Source organism: Salvia hispanica, chromosome 1, assembly GCF_023119035.1.
Source record: "Salvia hispanica cultivar TCC Black 2014 chromosome 1, UniMelb_Shisp_WGS_1.0, whole genome shotgun sequence".
Classification (NCBI taxonomy): domain Eukaryota; kingdom Viridiplantae; phylum Streptophyta; class Magnoliopsida; order Lamiales; family Lamiaceae; genus Salvia; species Salvia hispanica.
In genome coordinates, this window is record NC_062965.1 from 19363706 (window position 1) to 19382992 (window position 19287).

A 19287-nucleotide genomic window follows, 5' to 3' on the forward strand; every position below is an offset into this window, starting at 1 on the left:
ACGGACAAATAGAGTATGTAATAATTACCAAATTTGAATTCAAATACCCCGTAAATAAAATAGAGCCAAAATCCCTTAGCATTATGAAATTTTTTTGTATGAAAAGTAAGATTTTGGTTCGGGGTTAAAAACTGGGGGATCTAGTTTGGTTGAAGGTGGGGGGCCCCTTCTCACTCCTTCCCCTCTATATTTTAATGCAAATTTTTGAATATATACATAAAATTATCCCAAATTTCCCCCTCTTCAAATATATAAAAAATATTACCCTTGTCCCTTTAAGTCCGGTTGAGTTCCCAGTTTTAAAAATAAAAAGGAAAGGTGGTGAAAAAAGATAGTTGTGGGTTCCTACATATATTAGTTTATAATAAAATGGGTAAAAAGGGAGTAATGGGGGGCCTTTACCCAATTAAATATTAAGGATCTTAAAGTGGGACTAAAGAAAAAGGGACCTTTTGGGAGGAGGAAAAATTAAAATTTTTTTATCCCAAGCCCCCTTAAATATATAAAAATTATCTATATTAAATTCCAATGGTGCTACAGATAGGTATCTTCCCCCCCCCCCAAAACCGGACATAAAAATCCCCTTACATCGATTTAGGCCACCATAGGCCCCGAATAAAAATAATTAAAAATATACTACATTTACGAAATTAAAATTACGATTAAAATCAATTAAATTTCGAACATATACGGGAAAATTAATCCATTCCTTTAAAAAAAAAAGTACAAAGTTTTTTAAAAAAGTACATGTTTTTTTTTTAAAAAGGGGCTTCAACACCGAGCCCCGCCACCCCCTCCTCTGCCTCGTCCCCCCCTGCCGTCCCCCGCCACCCGTTATCGAGCCCACGTCGAACCCCAGCCCCCTGCGTTTCCAAAACAACCCCCATGCTTTGAGCATCTCGTGAAGAAACATCTTTGGTGGGGGGGCGGTCCTCCAAACTTGGGAAAACCTTGTACATGTTTGGATAGTTCGAAGGGGGGTACTGGTGGGCGGGTGGGGGGGGAGGGTGGACCTCGCGGGGGGGGGGGGATCCTCCCTGCCCCGGCCCGCTTTCCCACCGGGGGGGGGCGCCAAAATGGGAGGGGATGGAAACTCCTCGGGCCCCGGGGGGGGTCGGGGGGTCCCCGGTACCCGGTGTCGCCCTATAGTTCGCCCCGCTCTACCGGGGCCCCCCGCCCGGAACTTCCGGGGGCCCCGAACAAAAACACTCCCAAAATCCTTTTAGTCCCCGCCAAAGCCTGGCATCCCGGCTTCTCTTCGCCCCCCCCGGCGCGGGGCGGGGCCGGAAAAAGGGCCCCCGCCCGATGCGCTCCCACCCCTTCCGGGCCCCCCTCCCCGCGGTCCTTCCCCGGGGGGCGGGCCTCCCCCTGGCGGGTCGATTTCGCCCCCATGGGCCCGCGGTTGCAGGCGGATGGCACCCCTAACCACCCCGGCCACCCCGTACTCATCCTCCCGCCACTTCCTCCGGCCGGGTGTCGTCAACAACGGCTGCGACGACCGCCGACCACCTTGGCCTTCCCCTCGTCTTCTTCTTCTTCGCCGCGGCCCGCCCCCTGGACGGAGTGTCCGCATCCCCGAGATCGATCCCCGTATCATGCTGCAAGGTCATCGCTGCTAACGCGTCTCACTGGGTCGACGTGGAGACGAAGCCGGCAAAAATCAAGCGGGACGATATACCGTGTCCCCTCCCGTGACCCGCATCCCCTGCATCCGGATGCATACCGTGCTGCATCCCCCGCCACATCATCCCCATCATCCTCGCATCATCCGTCGCATCCGGGGCATCCCCCCACCCGGGCGCCCGCTTGCCCCGCTCCCCTTTCGGCCCCCCCACGGCATACCCCCGGTTCCCCCTGCGCCTCCCCCCGGGCACCGACCATCACCCCCATCATCGATTCCAAGGGATGTTAAACCCGGGCCCATCCCCCCCCATCTAGATCCCACATGTACCGTGATTTCGAGATCCACCCCGTCGAAGGACTCGTTGGTTGTGATCCATCGCTCGATGATGCTCTTGTACGAAATTTAGAGAAAAAAATTTCGTTAAAACAAGTGGGAAATGAAAATGAAACGAAAATCGCGTTTATATAGGTTTTTAAAAAAAAAAAAAAAAAAAAAATCGGCGCGGCCCATCGGCCCGCCGAGCGCGGCCAGCCATGCCGATCCGCCGCCGTTCGCGCTCGCCGACTCCCAAAGGTTCCTAGCGTCCGGCGACGAATCTCCTAGCCAGCGTAGGGCCATTGGAGATGCTCTTATAATTTTGACCTCTTATAATGAAATCCCAGCCCCTGTTATGAAATAAGTAAGATGAAGAGCCGAACATCCTATGCAAATTCCAAGAACCACAAGAGTCTTAGCTCCGAGCATGATCGGTTCCCATTACATCAAACATCTACAATTTATCAAGGGACTTTTCAAAGGAGAAGTCATATTTCTCCTAGATAAATCTTACATTGATTGTACTAGTTAAATCTTACATTGATTGTTGAGCTTATTGCTTTAATAACTTTAGGACGATTGCTTATCTGATTTGAAGCTTTTTCCTTAAGAATTGCAAAATTGTAGTCATTAACTCCTATCTCTCCCACCAAAACAAGGGAGGTTTCAAAAAAATTCTTACAATCTGCCATCAATCAACAACTTATTCAAACTTTAGCTCTCGGCAACTTTTTCCATGGTCACAAACTCTTTTTTATGCTAATCACGAATGAGTAACTAAAATAATGCTATGCATAAGTAGATAGTGTCATTGATGAATAAGAGGAAGCAATTAATACATAAACTATGTGTATAGAAATTCGACCAATTGTTTCTAAATTAGTAGCTATAAACTTTATATAATGAAAGTTCATTTGTAATTTATCAAATCAAGTGAAGGTCAAGTGAAGGTTGCGTAAAATATTCTAATTCAATTTCAAATCTTTTGTCAGTATATGATTGATATAATAAATGGGAATTGTGTTAGAATTGAAAATCCATAAAAATTGAATTTGAAGTTACATTATTTGAAATTGATTCTAAATTATTTGGTAAATTAAATAATTAATATAAACTTTAATTCTATTTTTTTAAACTCTTTGTTTGGTAAATAAATTAATCAAAATTTGACACTGACGTTTATGTAAAATATTTTAAAATTATTTAAATACATTATATGTATGCATTACTATTTATTTTTGTATTTTGAGTTGTGCATTGTTGTGTTTCATAATCCAAATAATAGATTTGTTATGAAATGATAAAATGAAATAGTACTATACTACTATACAGCTAGAGACACATCCGCTAAATCAATCTGGATCCCTCCTCCGCCCAAAACGAGTCCAGCGCCGTGCATCCCGCCGCCACCGCACACTACCGCATAAAAGTAGTGACACCAATAAATATTTATAAGATATCAGAATCATTTTAATTGAATACATCAAAAATATATGTAAAATACTACCCTCTGTCCTAGATGACACATCTCTTGGCGATGCAGATTTAGATTACTCCCTCCATTCCATGGTAATGGAGCGTTTCTTTTCAGCCTGGAGATTAAGAAAAATTGTATTAGGTGAGTTAAGTAAATGGAGAGTAAAGTGGAAAATGAAAAGGTATAGAGATGAAGAGAGAATAAAGTAAGAAGAGTAAAGTATGAGTGGAAAAATGTGTTGACTTTTACTAAAAAGGAGAATGACTCTATTATTAACGTACCAAAATGCGAAATGACTCTATTACTATGACAAGAGAGAATATTAGTTAAAGTGTTTAATGGAGAGAAAAATGTGGGTAAGTATTAAAATTGAGAGAAAGAAGATCAATATTTTAATGGGAATGAGAAAAAGTAGTTGGGATATTAATTGGAAGAGAAAATTTCCAAAAAATGAAATGTATCATCTTAGTTGGACAAACTAAAAAACTGTCATTTTAAACGGGATGGAGTGAGTAACATTTTTCTATATCATATCAAAAGGAGAGTTCAAGCGAAAAGAATTTATAGAAAGTTTAGTTTTTAGTTTTACAAAGTGCAATTTATTTGTAGATGCTTCGCTCCAACCGATAAATCAGGGCTTCGAGTCACCGTAGTAGTCAAGGGGGTGAATGGATCGGCATTATTTGAAGGCGGAGCACAAAACGCATAGAGCGGAGGACTAGTAAAAGATCCTTGCGTAATCCATCGCATACTCCGTAAGCCGTCTCGTCAAATGGAGCCATCCCGCTCACGTACAACGAAGGATCCTCGCACGTGCTACATCCTTCGAACCGCAGTGGACGTGCCATTAACGTTGTACGGTCCTCCACTGCCACAACATGCTATAAGTGCCCCTTCGAGAATCTGCAACATCATAGCCCAATCACTCCATCCAAAATTGCGAGATATTCACATGTAGTTGTCTCGCGTAAAAATGTACGTAAAAATAGATCAACAAGAATTCACCATATTTTGTTGGGAATCGGTAAAACTGCATTGCAGCATTGTAATAGTCTGCATACACAACGTTGATGCTCGGGTTCGCTTTTGGATGAAGTCAAGTTCTGTTAAAGCAATTTGTTATGGTGGCGACGAACCGTTTAGCGATCGAGGCAACCTTGTTGGGTCGTATATGTTTGATTCGAGTTATGAAGTAAGTAAGATAAAGCAAACATCCGATAGGCAAATCCCCGGGAACTACAAGAGTCTTAGCTCAGAGCTTGATCGTTCTGCATTGCATCAATTATTTACAATTTATCAAGGGATTTTTCAATGGAGAAATAATTTTTCTCATAGTTAAATCTTACATTGATTGTTAAGCTTATTGCTTTAACAACTTTAGGAACGATTGCTAGTACTGATTTGAAGCTTTTCCCTTGAAGGAATGCATAGTTGTAGTCATTGCCTCCTATCTCTCCCACCAAAACCAGGGAGGTTTTTAGAAAATTCTTACAATCTGCTAGCAATATTTTCAACAACTATTTCAACTTTAGTATCAAACTCTTATCAATATGGCTCACTTTTCAACAACTTTTTTAACTTTAGTAACAACTCTTTTAACTTTAATATTAATATGAACACTTTTCAATATGCACAAATAAATTGTGCCATTTGATGAATAAGAGGGAGGAAAATAAAATAAAATAAATTCTTTAATGTTTGGTAAAATTTAATAATTGATAGTATAATGTTTTATTATAATTATAAATTCTTATTGTAAATAAATAAACTAATACAGTAATAAATTTATATTAATTTTTAATAAAATATTTTTTTAATTATTATTTATGTGTAGTATTATATATCTATACATAACTTTATTTATTTATTTTGAGTTGTGTGTACGTGGGCTAGTGTGTTTGTCGTGTGTGCAATGTTATGTCAGTGTCTGCATGGTGTGTGTATAGTTTGACAGTTTGTGTTTCAAAGATATCTGATTTTATAACTATTTAAAATTTGATTCTAAAATTTGAATGGTAGGAATTCAAAATTAAAATTCAGTTTAAAATTGAAATGATATCCTATCCAACAGCAACAGATTTGTAATTGGCAGGAGTATTATTACCTGAAGGTGTGTGGCAAAATTTGGGTAAAAACAGTTCCTTAAACCAACTCAACTGATCAGCTAGAGACGTATTCGCCAAATCAATCTGGATCCCCTCCTCCGCCCAAAACGAGTCTCGTAGCGCCGTGCATCCCGCCACCGCGAAGTTCACACTACCGCTGAAATCGCTGCCACGAAAAATGGCTGCACCAACGGAAGCCCCAAAGCCTCAGCTGCAGAAAAATAATCAATCAACGGTGAGAAATTGCAATTGAAAATGAAATTGAAATCGACTGTGAATTAATGCGAACCTATGAAATCGATGACGAGGCGGCGTCGGACCACCTCCCCGTGGGGCGGTGGAAGAAAGTTACTCCGTATGGCGGCGCGGCCGAGCGTGGTGGAGTGTTGGAGGGAGTGAGTTGGATTGCGTTGCCGGTGTCGGCGAGCGAATCGCCGAAGCTGATGATGGATTTGAAGCACGCGGAAGAAGCTTGATTGCTTGCTGATGTTAAAATCAGGAGAATGGCGATTGAGTAATTCATCTTCATTTTTGCGCCAATGGATTATATTTTTTTGATAATCTTACAAGTGATTGCTAATCATCATTTATCATGCAAGGATCTGTGCTATTATTATACACACACATCAAATTTTTTATAATAAAAGATATTTATATTTTAATATTACAATTTAATAATTAAATAATGTCATAAGTGAAATAGCCGCCCATGTTGTGCTATCAGTCACATCGGAGATCTAATCGTGTACCTAAGATCATGTCATGTGTTAAAAAAGTGTAGGAGTAGTTAGTTTATTTAAAAAATATTGTCATATGATCCAATTTGATTGATAATTCACATATGATTAACATACTTCCTCGATCCGCTTTAAATAAAGCATTTCATTTTTGGTACATAATTTTATATAGTGTTATTTAGTGAATTAAATAGAAAAAAGAAAAGCAAAGAGAGGAAAAATTCAGATAGGGTAATATTTCTATTTTTAGAATTGTGTTACTTAGAGTGGAACATCCCAAAAGAAAAATATATACTTCTTGGTATGATGAAATGGAATGGTGGAATGAAATGTGATTCCTACTTCCATTCTATTCATTTGCTTGATGTGATGGAATGACGAGTGAATTGATGAAAATGCAAAGGAAATTCAAGGAAATTGACATTTCATTCCAACCTCCATTCCATTCCAACCTCCATTCCATTCCGTCCTTATTCCATTCCATCATACAAAGCATGCCCTTAGAGTGTTATAGATATATCATTTATCACATGTTCCTAAGATTCTACCGCAACTGTATATAATTATTGTTATGATTATTTGGGAAAGATTCGCGGGTATGATGTGGAGGAGGATGCGTTGAAGGAGCTTAGAGGGGTGGAGAAAGGGCTGCGTAAGTTCTTGAGCAGCTCGACAATGGTGAATTTGGATGGGAAGCTGTGTGGTGTGGGAAGGGATGGAGACCGAGGGCTGAGTGGCGCGATATTGAGGTTGGATGTGATTCTTGTCGTGCCTAAAGGAGCTACTATCTCGCATTGCTTGGCCGTTGAGTTTTGACGGCCAAGCATTGCTCGGATTTGATGATAAGGTTAGGCAGCGCCTTCATCTTCTTCTTCGTTTTTGTGGTCTGTTTTGATCAGTATGTTTCACCATTTTATGATGTTTCATTTGTCTTTGAAGTTGTGTAGTGATATGTATTGGTTCTGTGTCAATAAAGATTGTTACTGTTAGTACTTATGTCACGACCGCCCTTTAAGGGTATAACAAATGCGGCGATGACGACCTAGGCGGACTTAAATGCAACAGTAACGTAGGCTAGAGTTTCATTAAAAGGGTTTGACCAAAGTAATTAATGAACAATTAAAATGATAAAAAGCAACGGCTTAGCAATGAAAACCAATAAAGAATCAATATCACAATTTAGGCTCAAAACGACAAGGGTTTAATATAATACAAAATGTATCATGTCTGACATTCTAAACAAAATGAAAAGTTTCAAACTCAATCAAAGATAAGAAGTTTCATGTTTCCGAAGCATTCAAAAAAAAGTGAAGTCATATAAGGCACAACTCTACTCAATGTTTAAAAATGATCATATTATTATTCAATTTTTGTAACACCCCCCCGCTGCGCCCCAAACTCCCATGGGAAAAACACGTGGGCGGGACTTTAAACATCCGGCCCAAAGAAAACATTTTAATAGATATTCATCCACCATAGTGAACTCAGTTTGCGTAAAAAAGAATATCATCGAGATCACAAAATTTTCATTTGAGGTCAAAAATTTCCTCCATTTTCTCAACAATTCACATCAATTCCATAGTGCGGAAATGTGGCCACAATTTTCCCCACAGACCCCCACTGAAGGACGGCTCCCCCCCCCAACCGTGTACACTAGCCGATGGGTTTTCCCCCCACTCCCCCAATTTTTTTTATTAGCCCATACCTAATGGAGAAAACTAAAAATGGGCAAAGGCACACAACATCATCAAAACAATCTAGGCATGTCATAACGTTTTAAACCCCCCCTTATAACACCATAATCATTTTTTTGGAATAAAAGATTTTAGTAAATAAAGCCCCCCTGCTTTAGATCTCAAGTACGCTTTTCCCCTTGTTATCATCCGAGAGCCGAGTTATCACCTTTAAATTATGTGTATCACAAGTAAGTCTCAATCATCTACTCAAAATCGCATGTCTTGTTTCCCTTTTTTTCCCCTCGATTAGTTTTATATTATCATTAAAAAAACAAGACATGCTCATCATATCAATTTTATTGTACCCAAACCCGATCTATCAAAACATGTCCCAGAGTGTTTAAAAATCTCACACGCCCACCAAAAACGCACGCCGCATAGATGCACATACACCCACGCACACACTTCAAATTTATCAATTGTTTCCCCTTTTTACTCAATCTATATGCATGGGGTTGGAAACCCAAATCAAGAAAAGATGATCAAAATACCCCTTCTTGAAAAAAAGCGGTAGAAACAAAATAAAATCTTGATTCTTCAATAATTCTTTTAGGCTTTAATTGAATTCTTCTCAAAGATGAAGAAATAAAGAAAATTTGAGAGAGAGGGGAGAGAAAAGGGGAGGAAGAGGGGGGGAGCATGTAGAGGGTTTAGGGGTTTGGGTTTCTCCCCCATTTATGAGATAAATTCCAAGATTTGATCTCAAAAAATATAACTTTAAGATTTGATTCTCCAATAATTAATTAAATAAATATTGTGGAGTTGAGAAGAAAAAAAATTTTGAATATGGAGAGAGAAATATCATTTTTGCCTATTATATAGGTGGGTTTAATTTAATTTTTTAGGAACAGATTTCACGGAGCAAAAAAAAATAATTTCTCCCAAATAAATAGGAAAGTTGAATTATGCTTCCTCCCCAAGGAATCAATTTCAAATCTTAATTTAAAAAGGGAAAGGGAAAATCTCCTTGATAGGAAGATATGCAGGGTATTTAATTTATTCAAAGAAATAAATAAGGGATCAAATAATATTAAAAAAAAATTTTTCCCATAAATAGGAGATTTTGAAAATCTCCATGTATAAAAGGGGTCGATTTTCTCATGGGAAAATAAGAAATAAACGGGCATGAATTTAATTGGATAAATATGCAAATTTAAATTTAAAACCCAAAAAAAATAGAATTCCTCCAATAAAGCATGGGGGGAAAATTCCAAATAAATGTGTATGATATTTATGAAAATCCCATTTAGTCTCACTCATCCCTTAGGAATTAATTGACCAATATGTTTCACCGCATCAATTATTCACATGATCATATCACAATTTCAGTCATTTCCACTTTCACCTCATATTCTCAACACATTGATCTTTCAATGCAGCTATATATATATTTCACATCTTTGACTATTCAACAAAGCACGTCATATAATCAACATATTTGACTATTCAAATAAATCTCAACTCCACCATGCAACTAGGTCATAAAGAAATCATGCAATTAAATCACTCATCATTAAATCCACGTACTTCATAGCATTAAAAGCATTTAATGCAAAAATTTTATGTCTCAAAATTAAGATTTGAAAAGTGGGGCGCTACAACTTACTTTAGCAAGATTTTGTTGGATTTGATACTAATTAGTGATGAAGCACTGAGCTAAACATCTTAATGCTATGAAAGAAGTAATCTTTTGATAACTACTACAAATATGCTATGTTATTCAATATATACTGAAACAGTACTGTTTTATCGAAGGTCTAGCACTTAAATAGTTCAAAACTTTCGGCTAACATTTGGCAACAGTAGTTTTAGGTGTTTCAAAGTTCAATTTATTTGTTAAGATGTTTCACCTCCAACCAATAAGTCGGAGGTTGGAGGTTCGAGTCACCATAACCAGGATGAACGAAGCAGCATATTGGAAGGTGGAACACAAAACGCATGCAACGGAGGAATGGTAAAAGATCTCGCAGCAAACCATCTGCAATCAATCTATACGCTGCCTCTGTCCAATGGAGACCGTCCCAACTAGCATGCAACGACGGATCCTCGCATGTGCTTGATCCTTTGGATCCACACATGGATGCGCGATCAAAGTTGTATGGTCCTCCACTGCCACAACATGCTATAAGGGCTCCTTTGTGAATCCTGCAACATCATTAATCAAACACTACATCCAATATTCTGCATATATTCATATATCAGTTGTCTCACGTAAAATGTGAAGTAAAAATAGATCAACAAGAAATCACCATATTTTTTTGGGAATCGGTAAAACTGCATTGCAGCATTGTAATAGTCTGCATAGACTATGTTGATGTTTGGGTTCTGCTTTTGGATGCAGTCAAGTTCGGTCTTAAGTATGTTGTTATGGTGGCGAGCAAAGTTGTTTAGCCAGTTGAGACAACCTGTTTCAGGTCGTAGTATGTTTGATTCGAGGTTATGAAGTAAGTAAGATAAATAGGTAAACATCCAATAGGCAAATTCCCAGGAACCACAAGAGTCTTAGCTCCGAGCTTGATCAGTTCCTACATTACATCAAATAATTACAATTTATCAAAGGATTTTTCAAGGAGAAATAATAGTATTTCTCATAGTTAATCTTACATTGATCATTAAGCTTATTGCTTTAACAACTTTAGGAACGATTGCTAGTGTTGATTCGAAGCTTTTCCCTGAAGGAATGCATAGTTGTAGTCATTGCCTCCAATCTCTCCCACCAAAACCAGGAGGTTTCTAGGAAATTTTTACAATCTGGAAGCAAATAACAACTCTTTTAACTTTAGTATTAATATGAATCACTTTTCAACAGCTTTAATTCTCCATGGTCACAAACTCTTTTAAGTTTGTACACAAATTAAATGAGTAATTAAAAGAATGATATGTACAAATAAATTTTGCCATCTGATGAATAAGAGGGAGGAAAACAAATAATACTCCTCTCCCGTCCCCAACTAAGTGAATCGTATTCCCCATTCAGATGTCTAAACTAAGTTGAGTCATTTCCACTTTTAATAAAAAAAATAAAACATGCAATCACTTTTGCTTTATTCTATTATTATCACTTTATTATAATTATAAATTCTTATTGTTAAATAAATTAATTAATAAAAATTTACATTAATTTGTACTAATAAATATTTTTTTAATTATTATTTATGTGTATTTGTAGAAAATGATAGGAGTATTACCAGAAGGTGTGTGGCAGAATTTGGGCAAAAACGTGGGGCGGTGGAAGAAAGTTACTCCGTATGGCGGCGCGGCGGAGGGCGGAGGAGTGTTGGAGGGAGCGAGTTGGATTGCATTGCCGGTGTCGGCGAGCGAATCGCCGAAGCTGATGATGGATTTGAAGCACGCGGAAGAAGCTTGATTGCTTGCTGATATTAAAATCAGCAGAATGGAGATTATGTAATTCATCTTCATCTCTGTGCCAATGGATTATATTTTTTAGATAATCTTTTTTATGTGTGTAGAGTATAACTAACAAGTTATTGCCAATCATCATTTATTACATTCACCTAAGATCCTGTCGGCAGCTTTTAAATAAAGTTGGTAGGAGTAGTTATTGGGAACGGATCCCTGCTTGGAGAAATCACAGCAGGGGCTGCTGTGGTGAAGAAACGGCGCCATATTGTATCAATTACCTCAGTTTTGCTTATTCAATTAAGTGGCAGTATAACATCTGATGCGGTAGTAGTATTCCTTATATATTTGATCAATGATTTAAGTATTTCACTAATCTATCATCCACACCTCCACACCGCTGCAAATAAATCAGAATACTGTATTGAAAAACGGCCGCGTTGTATCAATGCTTGAAAGCCAATTTATATTAAAATATACCAATCTCAATTATAATATACTAATATTACACTAAAAATTAATTTCAAAACGTAATTAAAACTCCTTTTGTGTTATTCTTTAAATTTTATTTAGTGTAATATTATAATTGAGAGTTAATATTGTAAGTGATTTAAATTAATATTTTTAAAAAAAGTTTCTAATCTCATAAATTCTAAAATTGAATTAAAATCATACTCCTACTATCATATTTTTTTATTGTATGTACACCTTGCCTCAGTAGTTAAGTTATATTTTTTTTAGGTTGGTTGTCTCAAAGTAGTTGATTCATTTCCTTTTTGGAAAACTTTTCTTCTCCATACTTTACTCCTTTTTCATTTTTCACTCTCTTCACTTTAACATTTCACATATCAATTTCTAAATCTTGTACCCAAAAAAATATCACAATTACCTTGTGACGATGGAGTATTAGTTTCAATTTTGACAATCACAAAACAATTAAAAAATGAAATGTTATATTCGAAATTTTTAAGTTGTGAAACTAGTCAAAATTCAAAAAAATTTGTGATTTAATATAAATTATCACTAAATTTATATAAAATTGAGTTTTCAAATAAATTTTTAGTCTAGAACAATTTAGAAATGAAATTAATAATTCCCTTATTTCCTTCAATAAGCTTTATTTAATAATGGTTTTAAATAATCTAGTCATATTACATTATCTTATAATAGTACTACTAGTTAAATTACTAAAAAATTATATTCAAGAAACTATTACTTATACTACTCAGGAATCACTACTCAACAAATTATTAAATATTCTGATTTCATTTGTAGCGGTGTGGAGGATATATTAGTGCAATATACTTTAATCATTGATCAAATTAAATATATAAGTAATACTACTGCCGCATCAAGTATTATACTAACACTTAATTGAATAAGCAAAAAGTTGAGGTAATTGATACAATATGACGCCGTTTCTTCACCAAGCGCTGCTGTGATTTTTCCACAGAGGGATCCGTTCCCGTAGTTATTTTATTTAAAAATATTATTACGTGATCCAAGTTGATTGATACTCCATCCTATCCCTTGAATTTTATCACATTTTGATTGGTCACATATTTTAAAAATGTAACAAAACTGAGTTAAAATATATAGTGGAGAAAGTCCTACTTTTATATACTCCTTCCGTCTCCAATAAATATAATTTTATACAATGTTGTTTTGTGAGTTAATGAAGATTTGTTTTATGAGTTAAATGGAGAGAATAACGTAAGAGACATGAAAAAAATTAGAGATAATGATATTTCTGTTTTTAGAAATATGTTAAATAAAAGGAAGCCAAAATCCCTCAGCATTTATCAATAAATACCAGTTCACACAATTGAGTGAATACAATCTCTATTATGAAATTCTTTTGTATGAAAAAGAAGATTTTGAAATGTTTTGCTAAGAACTCCCAGCATGGAAAGCTTCTAAACCAGCATCTGTCCCTATCCAAGTGAACCCTGTCCCTTTACACACTCCTCTAGCCTTCATCACCTCCCTCAACTGGCTCACACCCTCCCATCTTCCGGCATCAGCCAGCGTGTTCGACAACGCAACATACGCCCCCGGCCTGCTCTCCTCCTTCACCTTGAAAAGTTCGTCCGCAGCCGCTCTAGCAAGCTCCACATCACCCTGCAACCTGCAAGAACTCAGCAAAGCCGCCCACACGTCCGAGTTGGGCTTCTCGGGCATCTGCGTTATGAACTCAAGCGCCTCGTCCAACCTCCCCGCGCGCCCCAACAGATCAACCACGCAAGCGTAATGCTCCATTCTCGGCCTCATCGAATAAACCCGCTCCATGCTCTTAAAGATCTCCATCCCTTCACCGACCAGCCCCGCGTGGGCGCAAGCTGACAACGCGCCAAGAAACGTCACGTGGTTTGGGGTGATCCGGCTGACATTGATCATTCTGTTGAAGAGCGCTAGAGCTTCGTTTGGGCTTCCGTTCTTGCCGTATCCATCAATCATCGACGTCCACGAGAAGATGTTCCTTCTAGGCATGTAGTCGAAGACGCGCCTTGCATCCTCTGTCCGGCCACATTTGGAGTACATGTCTATCAGAGCACTCCCCATCTTTATGTGAGGGAAAAACTCAGTCTTTACGAGCTGCCCTTGGATCTGCTGGCCGATTTCAAACGCTGACAAGAGCGAACAAGCCCCGATGATGCTTGCGTACGTTGATATGGTAGGCGTGAAATCAAGACGCTGCATCTCAATATACATCTCTATGGCCTTCTTAGCCATTTCAACCGATTTGCTGTATCCTTCAATCATGGCATTGTAAACCACCACATCTTTCTCGAGAGTTTTCTCAAACACATCCTCTGCATCCTCCCAACGGCCTCGGTTCATGTACCCGGTGATCATCGACGTAGAACAAACCACATTCTGCTCCAGCATCAAATCGAACACTCTCCTCGCATAATCAATCCTCTCGCCCTTCACATACGCATCGACTAATGCGGTATAGAGCACGTCATCACCGACTACATAAGATTTCGAGATTTGGGCATGGACTTCCCTCGCAACAAAATGTGAGGATAGCCCTGCATTTCCACTAGTTGAACCTTTTAAAATCATCGAAAATGTGTAAGCATCTGGCTTCTCACCTGAAAGGTAGAGTTCTCTCACCAATTCAAACGCTTCTTCGGCAAAACCGTGCCTTACGTTTCCTGCTATCATGTAATTGTAGGCTGATAAAGTTCGGTGAGGCATTTCATCGAACACCTGGCGCGCGTACGATAAACATGAAGACTTGATGTGGAGGATGAGGAGTTTGATGGAGATGTTGACATTGGGTATGAAGCCAGTTTTGATAATGCGGGAATGGATCTTCTGGCCGTGAGAGGGGTGATCGGAATTGATGTAACTCTGCAGCGCCGATGACACGGAAAACACTGGGACAGCGTTGAGCTCTGTTCGTGGGCAATTGGTTGTGGGTTGAACTAGGGCACTGATATTGCTAAATCTGCCATGCCTCATTTTCTTCCCATTTGGAGATCAAAAAAGGAGATATAAATCCAAGTTGAATTCGAAAATCAGGAGTGGTGAATGAAAATGCACTCCATAAGCTGGCTTGATAAATCATGAGCTCAATTTAAATCTCTAATTATGTTTTATTATTATTATTATTTGTAATATTATTTTATATTTTTATATTTTTACCAGTTAATTGCCATTGGATAAAAGAGAGCTGAAGGTATCAAAAAGGGCAAACACTTAAATCCCTAAAAAACTAGAAACGTGGATACCCTTGAATCTTGAGACATTTGTAGAAAGAATCCAGATTCTTGATCAATCGTGAGAGAATCTGATCCTCTTATCTTCACTCCAACCCCAAGCTACACAGTACACACTCTAGGTTGAAGATGGCTGCGATAATGGGAGCTTCCTCCACTGCAGCAATCTTTGCTACTCACTCATCAATAACTCCCTCTCTCTCCCTCCACCCTTCTCCACGTACATTTGCTGAAACCCCTTCTGTTTCCCACTTGTTCTTCAAATTTATGGTTAATTTTTTACAATTAATTGATGTAGGGCTGAGCTCAGGGAGGAAATTCTATGGAGGAGTTGCAGTCCCCTTGAAGAAAGGGCGCTCTCATTTCCATTTCTCAATTTCCAATGTTGCCACTTCTCCTGCTCAGCAAGAGGTACTGATTTTGTTCCCATTTTGATTTTGTGTGTGTATTGTGAGTCTGTAACCTAATTTGGCCTGTGTGCATGCTGTAGATATGAGTTTTATTGAGTTTAAAGGTAAAGGTTTTGGTTAAGAAGTAAATCCTATCTCATTTTTGGTAGTTGTAGATAAGTAACATATCAAAATCACTTTTTTTTCAGTTGTTCCTCATCTCATTTGATTCTTGATTAGAATATAGTCAAGTAAACTTCTCCGGGTTTACATTATGGAGCTGCTCCCTTCGTCTCACCGTAGTTGAGGTGTTTCTTTTGGGCACGGATATTATGAAATGAGTGTTTAGGGAGTTACGCGGAAAAAGAATAAGAATGATTGAATGCGTTGATTTTTGTCATAAAAGGAAATTACTCAACTCAAAAGGAACGTCTAGAAAAGGAATACAACTCAAGTTGAGTACTATTTTTCTAGGTATTCCATGGTTCAATTTCAATATGTGTTTGTTTCCATTTTGATTTCGTGTCTTGCTTTGAAGAGTGTGTATTATGACCTAAGTTCGCGTTTGTTGATGTTGTAGATATGAGTTTTATTGAGTTTCATGGTAATGTTTGGTTAAGAAGGTAATCTTATCTCATTTTTGGTGATTGTGGAGTATTCATGTCACAATACAGTAAATTCACTTGTTTTTCATCTCATTTGTTTCTTGGTTCGGATATAGAGTAGCATCTAATAGTTAAGTGAAAAACTCCGGGTTTACATTATGGCTATGATCAGGTTCAGAAGCTCGCTTCTTCGAAGGAGAATCAGAGGCCAGTTTATCCATTTGCAGCTATAGTCGGGCAGGATGAGATGAAACTGTGCCTTTTGCTGAATGTGATTGATCCGAAGATCGGAGGGGTGATGATCATGGGTGACAGGGGGACCGGAAAGTCTACAACCGTTAGATCTTTAGTCGATCTACTCCCTGAAATCAAAGTAGTGTACGGGGATCCATTTAACTCGGATCCAGAGGATGCTGAAGTGCAGGGGCCGGAAGTACGTGACAAAGTCATGAAAGGCGAACAGCTCCCTGTCGTAGCTACAAAGATCAACATGGTTGATCTGCCTTTGGGTGCAACAGAAGATAGAGTTTGTGGCACAATCGACATTGAGAAGGCCCTTACCGAAGGTGTGAAGGCGTTCGAGCCTGGTCTCCTAGCAAAGGCCAACAGAGGGATTCTGTATGTTGACGAGGTTAATCTTTTGGACGATCATTTAGTGGACGTTCTGCTAGATTCTGCTGCCTCGGGATGGAACACTGTGGAGAGAGAGGGAATCTCGATTTCACACCCGGCCAGGTTCATACTCATCGGATCAGGTAATCCAGAAGAGGGAGAATTGAGGCCACAGCTTCTTGATCGTTTTGGGATGCACGCCCAAGTTGGAACAGTGAAGGACGCGGAGCTCAGGGTGAAGATAGTCGAGGAGAGAGCACGATTCGACAAGAATCCTCAAGAGTTCAGGAAGTCCTACATCGCAGAGCAAGAGAAACTCCAGCAGCAAATTGACTCGGCCAGGAGTGGCCTTTCGTCCGTCATAATAGATCATGATCTTCGAGTGAAAATCTCCAAGGTATGCGCGGAGCTCAACGTGGACGGATTGAGAGGCGATATAGTTACGAATAGGGCAGCAAGAGCATTGGCTGCTCTCAAGGGAAGAGATAAAGTAACAACGGAGGATATTGCCACTGTCATCCCCAACTGCTTGAGACACCGGCTTAGAAAGGACCCTCTTGAGTCGATCGACTCGGGCTTGCTCGTGATCGAGAAATTCTACGAAGTTTTTGCCTGAGGGAGGTAAAAGTTTCATCTTTTTTTTTTTTTTTCTAGTGCAAGGTTTTGGTGTGAAGGTTTTTTATACTTGGCTGTTCAATTTTGGAGCTGCGAAACGAACTATTGATTTGGTGGAATGAAGTTGATTGGTTAGAATTCGTTGAAATCTTCATCTTAATTTGGAATTTTTGTAGTTTTATAAGTAGTAGCAACATTAGTCATATGATTTTCCCTTTTTTTGAGTACTTTCTTAAGAAAGTTGTGTTAATGGGAAAATCTTACACAATAATTGATGAATTGCACTATAGAAGTGGAGAATTGTACACTAACTTAGGGATGAATTTCGACAACTTCAAGGACAAGTCTTATTATACCTTAACTATTCATGTATCACGTTAACTTCTCATATCTTAGCACAAGCACAAGCACAAGCAAATACGGAATACCAAACAATGAACAAACGTCTGACACCCTCGATGCCCCACCCGTATTCCCGGTCCAGACCAAATTAAGTAGCTAGTAGACCCGAAGCTAATAAATTAAATTTAAGTAGGATTATTAAGCATCGGTCCTGTAGCTCAGTTGGTTAGAGCGTTGGTCTTATGAGCCGAAGGTCGCGGGTTCGAACCCCGCCAGGACCACCTTTTTATATGTAGTTAGAGGTTTGAGTTGCTGCTAGCCTGCTACCATGACCTTTTCATCGGGTATGAGCCCCGCTAGAACCACGTTTTTCTAATTTTGGTTGCTTATTGGTTAGAGGTTCGAGTTGCTTGACCACAACCTTTTCACTGCGTCCGATTTTAACTGGATTCGTGTTTTCTAAATTGTGTATTTTATTGGTCAGAGGTTTGAGCGATTAGACCGTGATTTTATTTGCTAAAGTCTCTACTGCAAATTAAAATGCATCTACCTCTATTATATTCCTTTTGCTAGGAAGGAAAGTCTTAAATAATTGATAGGAAGAATCAACAATAAAATAATTAAATAAAAGATAGAACAGTGTGAAGATATATCTGGACTAATGGAATAGTTGTTTGTTGGTGATGGACCAATGATATCTGTGATACTAGTAGTACTTTATTTTATATAAAGACGAACATGAACGGTTCACCTATATATTCCACATCAAAACCTACAACCTTTTTTTCCATAAATTATGTAATATGTACTGCATCACTATTCTTTGTTTGTTGACGTACCTAAATAAAGAAGCGGTTTCTTTTGGACAATGTTTCTTAGTATTTTTAAACCTTTAAGTTGTGATTTGGCTCATTTCCCCTTAACATATGGTGAAGCAAAATTCGTAGGATCGGATACTTTGAAAAAGTTGACACTGGCATTAGAAGGCATAAGTGATGCGGTGGCCGTTGCTTGCAATGGAGGAACGAAGGAGAATTAATCCTAAAAGTTCATGAGGCCGAACAGTCACCAGCCGCACGTTGTAATCAACAATAGCTCAAAATATCAAATTTATCATGACCCTGGTTGATGGATCAATGGTGAGACACTCATATGAACTCTTGGAAATAATGGAATGCCTACTTATACAATAATTTGTTTATTTTGCCACGTTTTCATATTGTGAATAAAGAAATGTACGTGACTGCATGGAACACATAACTTAATTGTTAAATATTTAATCTATTTAATAGTCATTAATCGAAATAAATAAGCATTAGGATTTTGGTGATCCAGCTGTTCCAAAACTGCTAGTTGTTATAGAAAACTACGAGACATATGCAATTCGGATAATTTAAACTCATACATAATTAATAAGCTCAAACTACTACCACTACTAATTATTATTATTATTATTATAAGAAAATCAGTCTACTTATGAGTTAATTATTCAAAATTTAAGTGTGGCATTTAATACGATGATAATATTAATTGCCACTTTACGGCTTAAACACGTAACATAAGTAAAGTCTCATCTATAAATCATTGGTCACACCAAACAGACATGCCGATTTTAGATGATTTTTGTGTGTATATTTATCAG

The 19287-nt window shown here is 38.3% G+C and overlaps 2 protein-coding genes, 1 non-coding gene and 2 pseudogenes across 5 annotated transcripts; 2 read left to right on the forward strand and 3 right to left on the reverse strand.

The window, feature by feature from the left end:
* Positions 1-4512: 4512 nt before the first annotated feature.
* Positions 4513-6085, reverse strand: LOC125189296 (annotated as a pseudogene).
* Positions 6086-9823: 3738 nt separating this feature from the next.
* LOC125189306 lies at positions 9824-11434 on the reverse strand (annotated as a pseudogene).
* Positions 11435-13126: 1692 nt separating this feature from the next.
* Positions 13127-14925, reverse strand: LOC125216066 (pentatricopeptide repeat-containing protein At1g28690, mitochondrial-like). Its single transcript, XM_048117679.1, has one exon. It carries the CDS (start codon positions 14823-14825, stop codon positions 13245-13247), a length of 1581 nt encoding a protein of 526 aa, XP_047973636.1. The 5' UTR covers positions 14826-14925; the 3' UTR covers positions 13127-13244.
* A 153-nt stretch (positions 14926-15078) lies between these two features.
* On the forward strand, positions 15079-18772 carry LOC125208573 (magnesium-chelatase subunit ChlI, chloroplastic-like). 3 transcript variants are annotated; one of them, XM_048108226.1, is made up of 4 exons: positions 15079-15302; positions 15381-15493; positions 16249-17309; positions 18593-18772. In XM_048108226.1, exons 1-3 carry the CDS (start codon positions 15212-15214, stop codon positions 17302-17304), a joined length of 1260 nt encoding a protein of 419 aa, XP_047964183.1. In that variant the 5' UTR covers positions 15079-15211; the 3' UTR covers positions 17305-17309; positions 18593-18772. The 3 variants fall into 3 exon arrangements, with proteins under 3 accessions (XP_047964183.1, XP_047964190.1, XP_047964176.1); XM_048108233.1 differs by having other exon boundaries at positions 18581-18598; XM_048108219.1 differs by lacking the exon at positions 18593-18772 and having other exon boundaries at positions 16249-17451.
* TRNAI-UAU lies at positions 17853-17926 on the forward strand. Its single transcript has one exon. It is a non-coding gene; the product is annotated as a tRNA-Ile (tRNA).
* Positions 18773-19287: the final 515 nt, after the last annotated feature.